Source organism: Opisthocomus hoazin, chromosome 1 (assembly GCF_030867145.1).
Source record: "Opisthocomus hoazin isolate bOpiHoa1 chromosome 1, bOpiHoa1.hap1, whole genome shotgun sequence".
Taxonomy (NCBI): Eukaryota; Metazoa; Chordata; class Aves; order Opisthocomiformes; family Opisthocomidae; genus Opisthocomus; species Opisthocomus hoazin.
In genome coordinates, this window is record NC_134414.1 from 77747872 (window position 1) to 77767686 (window position 19815).

Below are 19815 nucleotides of genomic sequence, written 5' to 3' on the forward strand. Positions count from 1 at the left end.
AAATGAATACCAGCTTTGAAACAAAAACCAGAACAAATCTCATTTTGTGGTCTTTTTAACTGCACTTTCCAGTTTTGGTGTGGTGCTGGTGGGAGCAGTGGTGGCTTGGGTTTTCTGATTTTTAAAAAAATGATTATTGAAAAAACTAACAAACAAAAAAAACAACAGAAGTGTTCATGACATTTAAATTACAAAACAAGTTAGTGTGAGGATCACCACACAGTCCGGAGTAACACGGTCCAGACACCCAGGAACGACTGTGGTACGTCCCTCTTTCCCCTCACGGTTCTGTGCTGGAGCACACACATGCCTGGCTGGCAAGTTCTTCACGAAAGGACTGGCTCCTTTGCTGTGTTTGCACCTGTCCTATCGAGTTGGACTTCAACACGTGGAGCCGCAAGTATGGTAACAATCCAAACCAACAGTCATTTAGGGAAGGCAACAATTAACACCACCCTATCAAATTAAGAACATGAACTAGACAAACTCCTGGAGTTGTTCATTCCCAGAAATTAAGGACAGCTTTGCAGCAATATGGAAGTATTGTTTTAGTGGCAACTAGCAAAACTCTGTCTGACGGCATCCTAAAAGTCAGAGGTGGCCTGCGCACAGGGGCCTTGGCGTCTTATTGAAACGGTGACACTAGGACTCTTCTCTAGTCTGCTGCTAAGAAGGATGTTTTGTACTTGTAGAAAAAAGGTGTAGTGAGGGAAAGGATTAGTATTCTGTATTCTTTTGTAAAGTCCTATTAACCAATACAGTATGTATAAAGTTATCCACGCAAACTACCGTTACGAGCTGACAAGCATTATTCACTCTGTCAATAAACTAAAGAGAAACTAAGCTTATACATTTCTAGCAAATATACAGAAGAAAAACACTTAAGTACTTACTCAGCACTTCCCCAAGTAATGCAGTGCTGGTTAGGAAACAAAACTCTCCTGTTACCTAGGAAAGCAAGTTTCCTAAGTAACACTGCTTTACTTAGGGAAGCGCTGAGGAGTCAAAAAAGAAAATAAAGCAGGCTGGAACTTTATCTTCTCTATTTCTTTTTATCAATCCCTAGAAGGAAAGGCAGCCTAACCAAACACTTGTGTAATACAGTGCAGCAAAATGGAAAAGCCAGTATCTTAGTATGAAAAAAAAAAAAGATGCAGAAATATTATATATCTGCCATAATACTTAGGATTTACAGCACACGGAAAGACCACTTTTTCATCATAGGCATCTAGAGTAGCAATCCATCTCACACTAAGCTATAAGCCTAACGCTAATGAAAAAGGAAAACAGTATTTGTTGTTACTGATAAGTAACAACTTACAAGTTTCTATGCCAGGGTTTTCTCTGGACAAAGGCAGTGGAGGAAAGTGTCTCACATACAAGAGGTGAGCAGGGAAACATTGCTTATAACCTCAGATTTCAAATAAATAAAGATAGATAGAGGTTAGACTAGGAAAATGCAGTACGATTTTCAACTCTCATTTCAACCACAACTAATACACGTCTGTTTGCTGAGAAAAAGGTGCATTAATATGCGACTACGTAACCTCCGAGTGCGCAGTGCTGCAAACAACGCCCTTCAGGTTCTCAGAAATCCCATTATTAGTATCACCAGTTGTCTGTCACACGCAAGTGGCAGCAAAGTTAAATTCATCGACAGCATCTGCCAAGCTCATTACAGTCACTGCCTCATATCTCTCTAAAGCACAACACTCCAGAAGGACGCTTACATTTCTACGGGAATTCACAGGTAGCAGTGCTTTAATACCTAATTTGATTCAAGTTTGGCTTAATTATTGATCAAAAAACTTACACATTACCAGGGTTAACAGAAGTATGTATCTTACTTAAGGAAACAGGCCCAGGCAAGAAGTGTATTATTTTGTTGTCAGTTTGAGCAGAAAGTCAGTACTCCTCAGCCTTCAACTGTTCACACTCAGTCCATAGTGGCATTTATTAATTTGTTCTCCTTTCTGACCTCACCCTATTCTAATTTACACAATTACAGCATGTACTGAATACACCTCTACTTCTCTGTAACCTGTATTCAAGCAGTGGCGGTTCGTGCACATAAGAACAAACATATCCACGCTACCTCATTATTCCTGAGATGATTATGTACAGTGCCAATTCCCAGTTGGGCCTGGGGAGCGCTTCTGCACACGTTGCTAACATGTGATATGGAAGGGATGCATTCAAGACAAATACGAACTCAGAGCCTCCCGCAGTGATGAATTTTAATTCACGTATGACTCTGGAAGCAGTGAAATCAGGTGTAAACCTGGAAACAAAGCAAAGCACATTAGAACTTTTCATACGAATAGCATGGAAGTTTGAGATAATTTATATTACCCATAAACTAAAAAAAAAAAAAAAAAAAAAAAAAGAAAGAAAAAAAAAGGCAACTCCACCAATTACTGCCATGACTGGCACCCCGATCAAAAATTTATAACAAACAGCCCTATTAGTATGACTAATAACCACCCACGCAATTAGCCTAAAAATACTTACAAGTATCTTCCATATGCCTCAAGATGTGTTTGACTAAGTTGATAAACACCTAGGCTTAACACATCTGATACCAGGTTACCCCAATACACCATAGGAAGATATAACAACTGAAATTAAGTTTTGACCAAATCTGTTAAAATAAAGCTATGCATGCAGAAAAAAATTCAACAGCAGCTGTAAGTAAGCAGTGGAACCAACCACTACGTGAGCTATAAAGTTTTTAAACACTTCAGGTCAGAACTGCATCCCTTTTCAAAAGGTCACCATTACGTTCCCGTCTCCTCACAAACTACGACTGTTGCAGAAACACTAGCAAAGTTTCACTGCCTGCACTCTCTCACACACCCTCCTGCAGAATGCAAGCATCTTCTGAAGTTTTTAGATACCATATTCTGAATAGTTAACTACATCCAAGCAGTGTTAGAAGATCAGTGTTTGGTGCAGAGATCTTTTATAATAAAACTGACAGAGTTAATCACTATCATTACGGCAACAGACAAAATCTCCAAGACTAAAATGCTGTGCATTAGGATAATAATCCTTAGACTAAAAGCTCTCTTCTACATACTGCAATGCACCAAGCCCATTCGTAAATCTACATCTCCTGTGCACTGACAGCCCAAACAAAGGAAAGATACAAACAGCCACAGAGCAGCACTGTAAGTTATACTTACTGGACAGCAGTAATAGTAATACTACAGTCAGTCATGAAAACTTGAAGTTATTTAAAAATCAAATAGTGTTTGCAAGAAGAGACAAAAATGTTATGTTTTAAATTGTATTAAGCTTTGAGTGTTTGGGGTTTCTTAAGTAAAAAACCTCAGAATTTAACCAACAGTTTTCCTCCGAAACAGAATTAGGTATACAGAATTCCTAATGTAAGACTCCATTTAGACGTAAGAAAAACCACTTACAATATGACTATGTCTTTCGAGGCATTGGCACTTAGTGCAAACTCATGACAGTTAACTACTTTAAATCCATATCCTTCACATGTGTAGCCACTGATTTCCATAGCCTTCACATTAATCTGCAGCTGCCCGGTATTTTCCACTTTAAACGTTCTTCTCAGTGTGAAATTTGGTTCTTTGTACTTCATTTCTGGAAACAAACAGCAGAAAGCAGTTAATGCTGTGCTAAACAGATACCCTTCACTACATTCACACTCTACAGCAGAAGAGAGTTCTGTCAGTATTACAGAAGGGAAGGGGACTCGCGAGGCCCGTGGAAATCCTTACGCAACCTGTAGAAATCTCTGCAGCCAGATTCTCATCCCTGTCAAGGTAGGGCAGCCGGACAATTCCACAGCCCTCTAACACATCAGGGAAAAAACAAACGCCCCCAAACTTCTGATAGCACTGCTGCCTCACAAAAAATCATCTAAGCTGGAAAGTTCTTTGACATACTGCTTAGTGTTGTGGTATTCTGCGAAAAATCCCAGCATGAGGAGAATTAAAACTTTTTTGTGTGTGTTTTAAAAATAAAATCCAATAACAACAACCTCTTTTTATCAGGTCCTTTGGTAATACAGGTACTCCTACCTCTCCTCTCAGAAGCAAGCCTGGGCCACAGAGCGGAAAACGTCCGACCCTGGAGTAGAATCTGGTTGGGATTTAATTTTCATCGAGGAACACACCCTACCTTTTTCCATGTTGGCTATGTGCATACTGATTCTGAAGGGGTCAGGGAGGGGGGGGAATCAAAACCACAGAAAGTTGCATCTGTGACCCAGTTTGACTGAAATTTAGGAATTAGAGATTATGCTAGTAAATGCACTAGGATCTTCACCTCTTCTATCTTGAATTTTAGTGGATGAAGGGCTTTAGTTTCATCTTTCCTACTTTTCACACTAAAATGAAAAAGGTAAAATACTTCACTTTCTATAAAATACTTCATTTTCTGTCTGAATGAAGAAAATTTAAAGTATTTAAAGGAGTGAAATTTCTGGGGCACTAGAACACAGGAAAAACAGTATTTCCACGCATTTCGAGTTGTACATGTAAAATGTAATTTCCATTCAGCATAGTAGCTCACAAAATACTCACTTTCTGAACAGTCTTTTAATAATGCTTCTGTGATTTTAAAGCGTAAAGAACTCCCTGGACCAGGAGGTTTGCCTGCAACCTTCAAGCTCTCAATCGCTCCTTGTCCTTGTACCATTATGGCATCTATTACAGTCAAATTATTTCTGTGTACAAATGAAAAGGGGAAACATTCATGAAAGGATCAGGCAGTCTATTGCTCCTGCAAGCCCCTCTGCAACTACGAAATTCTGTCCCAAATCTAGAGGGCAGAAATGCAAGCAGGTCAACATATAATTCCCCACAATATGGAAGTAAGTAGTGGGGAATACAGTGTTTGCAAGACAAACACCTAAGAAATCACAACACCGCATACAAATAAAAAGCCCCATGAGGTACTAGTTGAAGTTTATATTTCATCATCATAGTAATGTATCACACCTGATATAAAAGTGGAATAGTTATTCAAACCGAGCTCTTCAGCAGGAAGACTGAACTTGCATTGCAGCTTGGTTTTGCAAATGGCATCTCTAACTAGAGTCCCCATTTTCAAGATAGTGTAGTGTTTAAGAATTCAAGTCTCCAAGTATAACAGTGGATTATATATTTACATTAGAAAGTACGTACTGAATATAGTTTAACTACTGTAAAACATATCACAGTTACATTTAAATTAGTAATTTAACAAATAAATTTAAATAATGTCTCCAGACACATATGATTCTACAGTTATTCTTGTAAAAGCGATAGTTTCTTATTGACAGTTGACCATAAGTATGCTCTTATATATAAATAAAAAACATCAGAAAAATTTATACTCATTTCAGAAAGAGCTATCGTACCTGATAACAATTAATGATGAAACAGTTTTATTAACAACTGGAGTGAACTTTACTTTGACAGACTTTCTCTCACCAGGTTTTAATATTAGGCTTAAAACTGAATGACGAGGCAGGCCCTTTGTAAGTCCTACAGTGCTCTGCAGTGGCTGGACCTTAAGAGAGTGGGGAAAACAAAGTAACACTCTTAAAAATAGAAAATTTTTATATATATTTGATAGAAATTATATTATTTTAGCTAGAAAACTGGTCTGTCATAAAGAAGTGTACTGCCCAATGACATACACTGTTTTTTTTTAACCAGAAAGTCTGACAGCACAAGAATTTCCCTACTTACTACTAAACCGACTGTGTTTATTATGAAGCAGAACACAGCAAGACAGAACTGAGCTAAACCATACACATGTGAATTCATAAAGCTCTAGTAGATGGAAGAGTCCAGAAGTTTTTAAAATGTATATTTTAAACACCAAATTAGCATTAAGCCATTATGTAATATTTTCAACCCTCAAAATGTTCCATTGTTAAAACATTTTTAGAATATTGTTTTTCCTAAGTAAAGGCAAAAAGGGAAAAAAAGCCAACTTAAAACAGAGGAACTACTGAAAAAAAGTGTATTTTGCTAAGTTTGCCTTTAGATACTGTGCAAGCATCAAACTGCTAATCTAAGCCTACAGCGGGGCAAAGGCGTATATATTCGATGAGAAAAGAAAAACGTCCAGGATGTTGCATGCTCTAGATGAAAAAGCACACTCTTAAAAGTTGTCCACAAAACTCAAATCATTTAAAATAAAGAACAAAGCTATGGAAAACTCAATATTTTGCTAACTTTAGAACTACCAACCACTCTACCAAAGAAAATAATCCTGTATCAGTAACAGAATGAATAAATGCTGTCTTCCTGTAACTTCCGCAATCTTATTGTAAACATACAGAAAAAGCAACATTTTAAACTGTTATAAGAAATACTACTTTTCCTAATTCCCTGAATATATCCAGCAGAAGCCTCACATTTTTCACACATACTAATACCTAAATTTGAAGACATTAAAAATGTTAATTATTAAATCCACATTTAAAAATCTAAAGAAAGCACTGGAATACTTACGCAATTTCTGAAGACCTGGAACTCTAGAGTCCTCAGATTGAAATTAGTTGGCTTACTCAAATTAAACCTGAAACAGACATGCAATTTTTTTTCCCCAGATCAGGGAAGATAATCACATACTTGCACTGAAGGATTTTTGCACAAATCAAGAACTGATGGTAGGAATCAAACAACATGCAGCTGAAAGGATCATTCAATTTCCCCCCACCCCCACCCCAAGTTAAGGAAAAAATGGAAACACAGTTTTCACTCAGCAAAAAATACAGATGTGCATTCAGTGGCAATCAGCCTAGATTCAGTTCTTAATTGGGCTAATGATTCAAATTCTAGAAGTGGCCAAAACTGTAACTACCAACACAGCTGCCCAATACTGCATGCATTTTTTATAAAACGCGTTTTGCTGTAGAGTGAGAATGGCCTCACTACTCTACAGCCACACTTACCGTTCTAACATCTTGTCAACAAAGGTGGATGGGTTCGAATACAGAGCTACAGGAAGAAACTGAACATACACAGGAACATCAGCTGGATTTTCTAGAAAGATCTCTTCTTCCTATTCAGAAACACAATTTTTATGAAGTTTACGTGGTGGTTAATGTAAACAGAAACAGCAATGAAAAATGCAGTCCCTACAAAATGCTACTATCAACAACATAACTTACTGATGAACTGTTTGTGTTGGTAAGAGGGAAGCTTAGATGGCGCGGTGAGCTGAGTATGGAAGGCCAGGCCATTTCTGCTGTAATTTTCAACCGGACAGCCTTCTGAAGATCTGTGTCTACTTCAAATACAGCGTCCAGTCTGGAGAAACAGTGACAAAACTTACTTTACAGGACTAACATTGGAAAAGCCTGGAAAAAACAGAGTGCTTAAAGGCACCCTGAAAACGACAGTAGTTTGAGAAACAGCACGGTACATTAGACTGATAGGCAAATAAAAAAACCCACTGAGCTTTGCCCATATGCACTGCTATTAAAACACGCCAACAGAGACGACAAAACATTCTATATGGGACCAACCCAGAGATTCCCTATTTAGGTATTGTTACCAATACCCATCCATTCAAAGTTCTGTTATGGCCTATTTACGGAAAAGGTGAGCAGAAAATGGGGTAGGGCTTCTACACTGCCTCACAAAGCTTTCAGTATTTGCATTTCTCTTAAGTCGCTGCACTCCGGACAGTGAGACACAAATTTTATCCTTCATTAGGAAGTGCCTAGCTCTTACTATCATGGAAAACAATATTGAGAATAACACTGAGATTCAGATCAGGAAGAAAAATAACCCAAAATATATTTGATGGTTTGCAAAGGTATGAACAGCAGAAAGGAACAATACCAGTCCTCCCACAGTCTGTTTCCAATACAATCTCCAGGCATCACTGCACATGTGTCACGTACATCTGTACACGTGCTCTAGCTGCAATGGATACATGGAGTACGTGCCTACAGAGCTGCCTAAAATCTAAAGCAAACCTGAACTGGTCTTGCTTGGTACCAGCTACTGTTTCCACCCATGAAGGAAGCACTTTGCTATTAACCAACCTCTGCAAGAGACTTGGTTGCTGTTCTACACGCTCCCCACATGAGCTGAAACAAGACCAACAGTACTGAGTTCTCCAGTCAGCAAAACAAATGAAATGCTTGATGTCAGAACCAGAAAAGTATTTTGGAGAGACTCCAAATGCCCAAGTCAGAAAACCCTCTGTATCCAGAAGAAGCAGCTTCTCCTTTGCTGAATGCTGCCTTGGATAGTTGGTTAATTTTAACTCTTTTTAAAAGCACTACATATTCTAGATTATGTATTAAATAATAGAAAAGCACTGTACATTCTAGCTAGAACTGCTGCTTACTCAGAGGTAGTTTTTAATAGGATTTTCCTTTACTGTCCTCATACTGTAGGTGATAGGACATTCTTTAAAGGTACCAGTGTGGCTACATAGAGGATTCTGTTTAGATCAAAATTTGTTCAGGAATTATTAATAAATGAGCATTATAACAAAAAAAAGTGATAAAGGAGGCACACTTTTGCTAGTCTGTTCAGCTATATACAGTCATTTTGGTTTTCTGGAAACATGCACACCTTTTTTTGAAATGGTAGTCTGGATGCTATCATCACAAGAGACACATACACTTGCTGTTAATGCTAACTTCTGTCTCTTGGACATAAAATCTCTTTATGTATGAGAAGGCAGATGTTTAAAAGGTATACAGCAGCCAACAGAGTTTGACTTTTTCTAAAAATTAAATAGCAATCATTAATCACCTTCCATTCAGCAAACCTCAAGGAGAAATACCAGACAATTTGACAATTCACTGAAATGCAATAATCTCAGAATAGCAGCAACCTTATGAAATCTTAGATGGATATTGAGGTTACTCCTTTAAAACAGATAAAGCAGGGATACTGCACAAACAGTATAATCTGTTTCAGGAATTTTTTGCAGCGCAGAGACTGCCTTGCTGTTGCCATGTTTTCAAGAACTGCAGCATACTCCAGTGAATTGTAACTTTCAATCTTGTGTTTGACTTGAGGAAATTATTACCTTTAACTTCTAAAATGTTCTCTTCAAAGGGTTTGCAAAGAAGGCCAAGTAACTCCTTCTTGGCCCCCTCTCAAAGAACACTGCGATATTAAGAAACCCTGTATTTGTACAAGCACGCATAACGCAGAATTATCTAGTGATTTACGGCCTGAGAAAGTAACAGGGATAAAATACTTACCTATGGCTCAAGTTCTTTTTTATCTCTGTCCACTCTTTAAATAAGTTCTCATACAAATCCCAGTCTGAATCCCATGCATCATCTTGCATTGCTACGCTGTGCTGAACTTTAGATTCCGCTTAAAGAAATAAGTGGGGTTTAAACTCTTCATGTAAAAATTATTGCTTAATGAGAAAACTTTTTTTTTTAAAAAAGATTTTCATTATAATGTTGAATGTTACTTACATTTAGATAGAAAAGGCAATCCTACATAACAATGATCTCCACATTGTAAACCAGGATCAAAATAAATATTTGCAATCTGCAAAACAGAAGAGAGCAGTTAATAAACTGCACAGCAAATGTAATGACCAAACAAAAAAGAAGATTTCTGAAGACCACAGAAATTTAACATATGCTATATATAACGGAGAACTTGTAAACATGTAGATGTAAGTCATAAACAAACCTTTGATTTTTTTCCTGGCTCTAAATCTTCTTTATTACTTCTTAGCCTCTTATAATAAAACCTTACATCTTCTGAAAGGGAGCGTATGTGTTGTATTTTCACCTTCTGAGAAAAGGAGTTCATAATGTTCAGGCTCTGGTGAACTATTTTCCCCTACAGAAAAGAGAAGATGAAAAGAGTCTGCAGGATATGCATTTTCCTTGGCATATGTATTTATTTATGCAGACTGGCAAAGACCACAGCAGAGCTGAAATGCTAAATTGAGATTTTTAACTATGCTATCTTAAAAAAATGCCGCTTGTAACACTTCAAGATGTCTGTGAAGTCGCATTCTTTCCTCCATCTGCTTCCAAACACAGTTCATCCCTCTTTCAAAAATAAGTACACCTTAGGTCTCTTGAAGAGCTAGGGCAACAGTTCTTCTTAATCAAATCATGTTAAAAATGTACCACAGTAGGAAAGGCAAGAGAAAGCTTTGGTTTTCTGAGCCTCCTGCTACAAAAGGGAAACAAGCTTCTTGTAAGAGATCTAGTACGTAGCTTTTAGTAACCAGAAATAACCCGAAAGGAACAGCAGAGTGAAGCTGCAGATTACAAACACTACAGGTGACAGAGGGCATTTAAAAACATAGGTACAAATCCTCCTTCCTATTCCCGATGAAATGAAGGCACCAGGCACTAAAATTACAACATTTAAAAAGGAAACAGTGCAAGTTTCTTCCCCACACCTTTACACCCTACCTCCACTTCCGAGCCAAACATCGTTTTACCCTTTAAGCATAGAACATGCAGTTTAATTGTTTGTCACCACCAGAATCATCAGAACGCTCAAGCTCTCCCTCTGCCCTCACTTGTAAATCAATGATTCTGTGGCCATGTGTTTCACCTTATCTCAAAACCCAACCCTGACAAGTACAGAGTAAACAAATAAAGAAACAAACAAACAAACAAACAAGTGCAACTCAGGACCAGTGACCAGATTTCAGATTTATATAAAATCAATGAATACAAACAAATTTAAATACCCAAGACTACCTTTTAATGAACACAATTAGAGTTCTTCACGTTCCTCTTAAATCAATACTTTCAGCTTTTTTAAAAGTTCTCAAGGTAAGGACTGAAGTGGGGAGATGGCAGGTTTGAAATTTGACTGTGGCCTCAGGAAACAGTCACATACTTTAACAGTTTCAATCGTAGCAACTACAGAGGGAAAGAAACTACAAAAATAGATCTCTAAACGGTATGGTCCTGTTAAGCTGAAGAGGAGGGGAGTCTAAGCTTCATCTACAGAATCCTACGAGTAACAAACTGCCGTCAACTGGGCAAGGTAAAGGTTTGTTAAACTCTGTAGAACAAATGAGCAGTATTTTACCAAGACCCTTATTCAGCATTCAAGGATGAAACCACAGATAAGGGAAGACGACTTTACCCATCAGTAACAAGAAAAACTGAACAATGCTATTCAGCACAGAGGTCCTCACGACGAGCTTTGATCAGGGAAGAGTTAAGAGAGGTGGCACTGTGAGCTAAAAACGAAAGCCATTATGAAGCAGAAGTCAACACAGCTAAGGTCTGTTTAAATCAAGACACTGATCTTCACAAGGCCTGTATCCACTGTCAGTGTATTGCTGACAAACTTCGACAGAATACCAGCCATCAGACTCCGGTGCAAAGACACTAAAATGATAAACAGAGACAGACAGCACTGGGAGCTGGGCAGCTGCAGGAGAATTACATCCCAAGTATGAACTGAAAAGCAAGAGTTACTAAAATTGTAGTGCCTAGCTATTCCTGGATGTCATAGCTGTCTAATTTCTCTACCAAACACTGAAACAAGAAGAACTGATGCTATTTCAGGCTTATTTTCATAAGCAATGGAGGCATTACAGAGCAACTAGATGCAAGAGTATCATGAATCCAGTGATCACAAGTTTACTGTGAAATAAATCCAAGAAAAAGGAAAAGTCTGCTGTCAATGTTCTCAAACATCAAAAGAGCTAGGTGATCAACTAACAGCAGTAAGCAAAGCTGACTGCTCTGAAAACCTTGGGGCTTGAAGACAGCAGTCTACACTCTTGTCCAAGGTGATAATTACATCTGAATCTCTACTCCCAAACAAAATGCAGGAGCCCATAGGTCCCCTGAAGGAATAATTATGTGAACACATTACTAAAAAAGAGCATGAAGCCAATAAAAATCACAGCAGTATGAGGATGAGAAAATGATGACGGCGAGGGAGCTGTGCCTTACAGGCTGAGAAACACAGGTGCTACAAGAAGTCACACCTGCCAAAACAAAACAAAAGCAAGCAAACAAACAAAAATATCAAGCTGTCCAAGACCTTGGGCGTATACTAAGATACACTGAGAAACTATTTAGCCATTCCAGTTAGAACAAAATTAAGAAAGATTAAAATATTTTGTTCCATTTTGGGCCATAAAGTAGTAATTTTTTTTTTTGAATGTGGCATTCAAGAGAGACCATGATCTTGCCAGGAATTAGAATATATAAACTAGGATACAGAATATAGAAATTGCTTTATTTTTGGTGAAAGAACAGGAAACAGACCTTTAATTATTTCAGTTTATCAAAGGCCTATGGAGCAGTTCATAGATGAAGTGAGAGATATGGCAGTCAGTGTAATAAATATCCATGTAATGGTGAGGTCATGTAGTCAAGTAGGAAACAGAGATCCCAAAGATAAAAAATAACAAGTGATCTGCGCAACTGTAGGCATGTTTGACCTCAAGAGTAGCAGAAGACTTCAGAACAATTTGTGAAGTAGGAGATCAGAAGGGAGATGGAATGGATAATGGGGCAACTGTAGCAATGATCTGCTACGTCCTGCTGACTGACCTATCTTCCTCCGATGAGACCTACTGCACTACTTTTCAAAAACATTATAATTTCTCTGCTAGACATGAAGCATTTGATACAGAGCCAGTGAAAATCTACTATTTAACAATACACAAATTGTGAGATAAGCAGGAGATAGTAAGGAGCTATTGGAAGAGGAGGCAAGAACAGGCGATGCTCTACAACAGATTAAGACTAAGCAGGACAGACAAGGAAACAAAAGCCATTTCCACCAACACGCATGGAGTTAGCTTTATCCTTTCAGAAAACTGCCACCTCTATCACCTTTTGCTGCTCCCGCCCCCTCCCAGTTTTCACTCTCTCTCCCTATGATTTTACAGAATCACAGAATGGTAGGGGTTGGAAGGGACCTCTGTGGGTCATCTAGTCCAACCCTCCTGCCGAAGCAGGGTCACCTACAGCAGGCTGCACAGGACCGCGTCCAGGCGGGTCTTGAATATCTCCAGAGAAGGAGACTCCACAACCTCCCTGGGCAGCTTGTTCCAGTGCTCTGTCACCCTCAGAAGGAAGAAATTCTTCCTCATGTTTTCCACCATATTACATTCCCCCTCATCAGAAAGTCACATAAAGTTCAGACTTCAATGAAATACCAACTGCAAAGTCAATACGCCTTGACTGCACATGCTTCTGTGGCTATGATGAATGCCCAGTGAGAAGAAACCACCATCTGATTAAGAGGTTGCTGCTGGAGTCTGCAGCCATGAGAAAAGAAGCTGCTTTCCGCACTCACTGAATAAAACCTGCTGCAGGAGCAGGGACAAAAACTGCCATGACATGCTTTTGCAGAGAGTTGTAGACTCAGACAGCTTTCCTGTTGTCCTGTTCATGTACTCCACCATGTAGCCTTGAGAAGATCTACTTTCAGTGTGGAAACAATACAACAACGCTTCCATGGAGATCAAGGACTTCTTAAACGGAAACATCATTTTATTAGCTGGCTTTGTTGTCTTTGGTATTACACTTCAGGAATTTGAAAAATGCATTTGAGCAATTTCATCTCGCTCTCACTCTGGGTGCTAACGCACATGGAAGTGACCACAGCTTCATTCGAAGGAAGCTGCAAAGAATCAGGGTTGGGATCTTATCAGCATTCCAAGACCCCATCCCAGTGGGCAGTAGAGGAGACATAGGATAACTTACGCTTGCAACACATGGGGGGGGAAAAAAGCACACCAAAAAATAGCAACAAACTGAATCGTAACAGTTTGGCAGCACAATCTCTCCAGCAATTTGACATGCAACAATTCAAGACTGTGGTTTCTCTTGAAAAAGACAGACAAATAAAAGACACAGCAATAAAACATTTAATGCCATGACCCAACTCTCTTACCGGAAAAGAAGGCGGAAGAAAAACATGTTTTGGGGAGCAGGTCAGTGAGCCTACAGCAATCACTGCCTTCACTGGTATAGTTAAAATCTGGAAAACAAAAAACAAAAACCAAGAAAAGTTTAGGGAAAAAATACTTGAATTGCAGCCTTTAAATGTCTCTTCCACTTCTAAATTGTATAGAATAACAAAACCCTGAAATTCTACAATTCACATAGTCTAGGTTTATATATACATTTAAAACGTGGAGACGTGAATTAAGATTTCAACACGTCATCATACTGAGAACAGTCACTCCATACCATCAGGAAACACACCTTTGCTCAGTCGTACTTAGCACCGCTCAACAGGGAACACAAAAGCACAGTTTAAATATAAGTTCTCCGATGGGGCATTATATAGGTCTCACGTGAATGGGGCTTCCTGCATTGAAAACAGCAGGACAGCATCTACAAAGTATATGATCACAAGGGAAGAGGCTATATCAAACTTCGCAAAAAACATTAGAAGTCATCGTAAGACCTCGAGACAGATGTAGACTTAGAAAAGAGTGTGGTAGGGACGCCAATGAGATCCTTTCTGTGTATTATTAAAGCTACCAACACAAGTAGAATAACTTGTAAGAACAAGCAAGGAAATAAACTGCTTCAGGTTATATAACTGCAGGGTCATATACATGTACGGACAGATTTAAAACAAGCTTAAAATCTCAGACAACTGGCAGAAATTAGGAATTTCCCTTTTTTTGTAGCTTCATCAGAACCACACAACAAGCTATATTGTTTCCTGACTTCATAAGCACTGTGTGTCACATTTATTCTTTTCTGTGTGTATCACCCAAATATATTAAATACAGATTCCATTACGTATTAGAATCTCTCTCTTCTGCAAAACAATTTATTAACAGGAAAGGCATATGAAGTTGAAAATTAATTGGTTTTTCTTCTCTCCCTTACTAATCTTAGTGTAATGACTCTGTTTCATCACCTGTCAGCAAACTGATTTCTCCAAAACAACTTTCACACTGGGTTTTGACAAAAAACCCTCAGAAATTATAGCTCAATTTCAGTAACTGACAATGTACCAAAAAGCACATTGTGAGCATGTGTTATGCCAAAAGATCCATGCATTGATTCTTTGAGCATGTGTCAAGCCACTGAATAACCCATAACGCAAAGCATTAGGTCAGATTTAAATGCATATTTCTGAAAGGCAGAAAAAAAAAATAATAATCCAAGTCTTTCTTCATTCCTTTAGAGAAGACACAGCTTAAGTAGCATTACTGCTGTTTGATGCAGGGTTAACTTGCAGAGATAACTTCACCTCTAGAGGTCCTTTCCAGCCTCGACTTCTCCTCGATACTGCAATCTGTCCACTAATACAACTCTTAGAACATCACGCTTAAAAATTGAACGTATCATTTGGGCAATATCCATGAATACACAATAAAAATACCTCATAATCTGTCGTGATTTGTACAGCTCCATCATGAATTCCTTCCAGTTCCTTTGCTATTAGTTTTACTCTAAACACAGCGTAATACCCTGATGCTAGTATCACCTGTAAATGGTAGAACAAGAGTCATCCACTGTATTCCACTAAACAAAAAAATAAAAGCATACGCAACACCCTCTTATTTCTTTAAACTGAATCAAAATCCATTTCAAACAACTGTCATTGGTAAAAAGAAAAATTCAAACACTTAGGTTACTAACACAAAAATTATCTACTCCTTGAAGTGATAAATTCCACTCTTCCAAAACAAATGACAAGTATCATCTGAGGGCATGGAAGTTACTGTTTCTGAAGCTTCTCCTTTCAAAATCTAACCAAATCTGAACATAATACTAGTTCTTAAAATACATTTTAAAATTCTTTGTGCTTTATTGTACTCAAATTCAGACAAAAATTAAAAATTCTTATCCTCCCTACCCCCTGCTAAAATGAAACTGCAAGAAGCTGCACAGATTTGTCTCTTTATTTCCCCCCTCCTAAATCTTGCTTTAAGCAATGGATTCAAAGGATTACTTACTGAAGACTGATCGGATGCACTAGCATTTTGTAGTTCATGGTGGTTTGCAATTACTGTTGTTCTGTTTCCTTTTTCAGTTGTTAGAAGTTCTATGGCCAAACCATCCCCTATAATATGCCAACTTTTTACAGCCAGCTTTAAAAGAACAAAAGGTACTGTTTTCAGTAACAACACTGACGTAAATTTTTTAAAAGGCAAACTAAAAATAGATCCATCCTTACCTCTATCGGATTGCTGTTGATGACTGCAAATAAAATGCTGGTAGCTTCTGTGGCACTCAGTATGCCAAAATCTATAAAACGTTCCTCGGTTTTTGGAGGCAGTACAAAGTACTAGAAAGATTGATACAGGTATTATAGCATAAGTTAAATATAAACATGCTCAAACTCTCAGCTCATTAACAAATGCATTAGTAAGTCTAATACAGCAGTACCGTGACAAGCTCAAAATTCTATAAATTTTCTAAGTAAAACTACCGGGAATAAACCAAAATTATTCAGCAGTAACTGAAGCTGTTTAGGGAAAGAACTGGTAAAATAATTTTTGAATTAAAAAAGCCATCCTCTTACAGAAGTAGAATAAAGAATTAAAACAGTCCTATGAAGTCTGCCCCTGTAAGTCTAATGTAGCTAAAAAAGGAAAATACTTACATCTAAAAATCCTGTGTATGCTCGGACAGGTAGGTGAAATTTAGAAGCATTGGTGATGAGTAAAATATTGTTATCTATATGAATAGATGATGTGGAAGGCATAAAACGAAGTGTAAAAATATATCTGGATTCATTAGGCGGAATTAAGACTGGTTTACTGAAGTTCTGGACCTAGATCAGTGAACAATGAAGAACAGTGTTACAATTTTAAAAAGTGCAGCACATCACACATTTACTATTAAGTAAAACGTTAACTGAAATGGGGCTTACTTTAAACATTGTTTTTGTTTCTTCTGGTAACACAACATCATGTATAAGGACTGCAAAACTGAATGTGTTTGTTAGATAGATTGGCCTTTCCACAGAATCAGCAGCATTATCACGGATGTGAAAGAGTGTGGCAGCATGATCAAATCCTAAATATCTATAAAAAAACAGTATGAGAAAAATTAAGAGTTTCCTCAAGCATAAAGTGTTTTTCTTACACAAAAGACTAGAATTCGTTCAATCCAACAGCAAAAAAGGTATATACCCCACTGCATGCTGAAACTACGTTATTAGCACTACAGGGACACTGATAATTCAGTAATTCAAACGAGGTAAGGAAACAGGTGACTCGGCATTATTAGGAGGACTAAAAGTAAGTGTTGGGAGTACTAGGATAGTTTGCAAATCATGCTTATTCCTTATTAACCAAATGTGCATCTGCAGCACAGAAGTTCTGACAGGTAAGGCTTAGTTTGTTTACTTTTAAAACACTCTGTCAGTTCTGTCGATAAAGCAGCACCCCATTTCAACAACAATTTTAAAGTCAACTTGGCCATACTTCGTAAACAAGTAACAAAAAAATAAAGAAGCACTGACAGTTCTTCCAAAGTTTTGCTTAAAAGAAAATATATTTTCCCTACCCTTACTTCCTATAGTGATAGAACAGCAAATGCAAAACTAGAAAAATATCCAATACTGCATTTTTACAGTGTCACATCTGCAGCCCTCAACTGCTCTGCAAACCAATTCATTAAGGTCACTCTGAACCCAAGCCTCAAAACCAGCTTATGCATTACTAAGACTGCCTCATCTACTAGTGTAAAACCAAAAAACTGAAACAAGTAATTATAGTTCTGAATGAGCTCCAGATTCAGAAAACTTGTGTATCACCTCTTTATATTCCATCTCCCCCTATAAAGGCTAAATTCCCTGCTACGTGCGCTAATTTACAGCATTTAGTTTTTGAATTCTGTTCAATTACTGTGAGCTTACCCATCCAACACTTCTGCTTGATATGGTATTTCAAGTTTGGAGTAGCTCTTCTCTTTTGCTTTAACAGTTATTTTCCCAGAAGACTGTGATGCTTTTTTTGCTTTTGATGCTGTACGCACAAGAATATAAGAAGTTTGTTAAAGCAGACAAAAAAACGATCCATTAGGTTAGACTAGAATGACTGGGAGGATAAAAGCACAGAGCTAGCCCAGAGATGAAGTATCACAGAAGACAAAAATGGATCTTAAGGTAATTTCAGTAAGCAAGTGACAAAGAATAAGCCTAGGAAGTACGAGATCCGAGTTCTAAGTTCCTCCCCCTTCACACCAGTTAGTTGACCTGCCTGAGTTATCTATGACAGGGAAGCCTGCTTGTTCCTGTCAAATAAATAACTTGCACATATGCAGAGGATAATTCAGATCCCAGGTGAGCTGAATTCCCCACTTAAGAATATGGAATACACTAACAGCAGGGAAACTTGGGATGGCTGGGCTCCTCACTTACAACTCCCAGTCAAGCAGGACTTTGGACCAGGAATGCAGCAACATTTTAACAAGGAAGAAATCAAAGACATGCTAAACTTTACAGAAATAGAATCAGAACCTATGTAAGAACTGAAACTACACAACCCTCAAGAACGAAGCTCACAGGTCTGCTCCAAGATCACAAAACAAGCAATGTTACCCTGGTAGCAACACTGCCAGAAAAGTCAAGGGTTTCAAATACTAGTTATAGAATCATAGAATCATTAGGGTTGGAAAAGATCTCTAAGATCATCAAGTCCAGCTGCCAAAGTTAGGAGAAATGACCAGCCTCTAAAGCCCTTGCATGTATTAGGACAGCTGAAATAGCAAATATCTAGGGCTGGCTGCTTCACTGAGAAGAATTCACCAAGTCAGTCCCTTTAAGCAGTTTGACTGGGTGTTTTTCCCCAACTACCATTCCCTCCAAGATCTACCGTATGTTAGTCAGTAGGTCCTCACAACAATTCCCTCCAGCTTCGAAAACTGAACATATTACCACCTCAGGTTGACAAGAGTTTAGCTATTTCAGAATTTATTTATAGGGTAAAACATACTTCACTCATCTTACAAACCGTAAGCTCTTAAAAATCTAAAGTGCTAATCAATAAATAACAAGAAAAATCAACCCTCTCCTCTTGATCCATACGACTTCTAAAATATGTCTACCTAAAGCAAAATTGAAATTGAAAAATATCTATAAACTTCCATTTCTAAGTAACCCTGGCAGAGAGACTTACAGCATCAACTAGTACCTCAAAGCAGTAACATTCAAGCAGGTCAACAGCATTCAGGCCGTTGATTAAAATCTCTATAAAAACAGAGGGGCCCTTCTACAAAATGTCAGCATAACATTTACAGTCACACTACATAGGAGGGACAATGACCCGGCACTTCTTTCATAAAGGTATACACAAAAGTCAGTATCAGCATACATAACATGACTTTGTAGGAAAGGTACCAGTAAAAGGGTTTTCCACCTTCACCTCCATTTTTCTTCAATGAGAATTCAAGACAGCAAAATAAAATACCCCAACTTTCACAGCAAGGCTCTCAAGAGCATGAGAGCACCCTATTTTCATGCACATTCCAACATAAAATGTAATTTTTTTTAGAAATAAGATTTTTGATTCTTTTTTAAACTTCGGAAGGATCAAAGGGCAATCCAAGGGATATACTCCCCTCTAACAGATATTACTGTGAGGAGCGTGTCCTGGTTTGTTAGCTTTTCTCAAAAACAAATGCCTATTCAGATTAACAATACGTTTTAAATACTATGTGTCTTAACACAAGAATATTTCAATAGAAATCCGATGTTCAGTTTTTACAGATACACATAGAAGACTGCTTAAGTATTCCTTCGCTTCTCATCAGCATTTACCAGTTTAAGTTACTTGCTGACTATGATCAGAGATGATCCCTTCAGAAACAAGTCAGAAGAACTGTAAGCCTCTTCCAGGTAGGACAATTTCATTTCCTTCTCAAAATTACAAATTACA

General features: G+C 38.0%; 1 protein-coding gene across 1 annotated transcript in view; it reads right to left on the reverse strand.

The window, feature by feature from the left end:
* Positions 1-19815, reverse strand: part of TMEM131 (transmembrane protein 131) — a 106349-nt gene that overhangs the window by 20465 nt on the left and 66069 nt on the right. The window contains exons 13-29 of the mRNA XM_075427114.1: positions 17796-17904; positions 16806-16959; positions 16536-16706; positions 16107-16217; positions 15886-16020; positions 15309-15413; positions 13857-13943; positions 9651-9803; positions 9428-9503; positions 9203-9320; positions 7142-7280; positions 6923-7032; positions 6480-6546; positions 5375-5526; positions 4557-4699; positions 3426-3612; positions 2096-2281 (exon numbers count right to left, since the gene is read on the reverse strand). Of these exons, the coding sequence (XP_075283229.1) occupies positions 2096-2281; positions 3426-3612; positions 4557-4699; positions 5375-5526; positions 6480-6546; positions 6923-7032; positions 7142-7280; positions 9203-9320; positions 9428-9503; positions 9651-9803; positions 13857-13943; positions 15309-15413; positions 15886-16020; positions 16107-16217; positions 16536-16706; positions 16806-16959; positions 17796-17904 (2203 nt within the window). The remainder of the gene's footprint in view (positions 1-2095; positions 2282-3425; positions 3613-4556; positions 4700-5374; positions 5527-6479; positions 6547-6922; positions 7033-7141; positions 7281-9202; positions 9321-9427; positions 9504-9650; positions 9804-13856; positions 13944-15308; positions 15414-15885; positions 16021-16106; positions 16218-16535; positions 16707-16805; positions 16960-17795; positions 17905-19815) is intronic.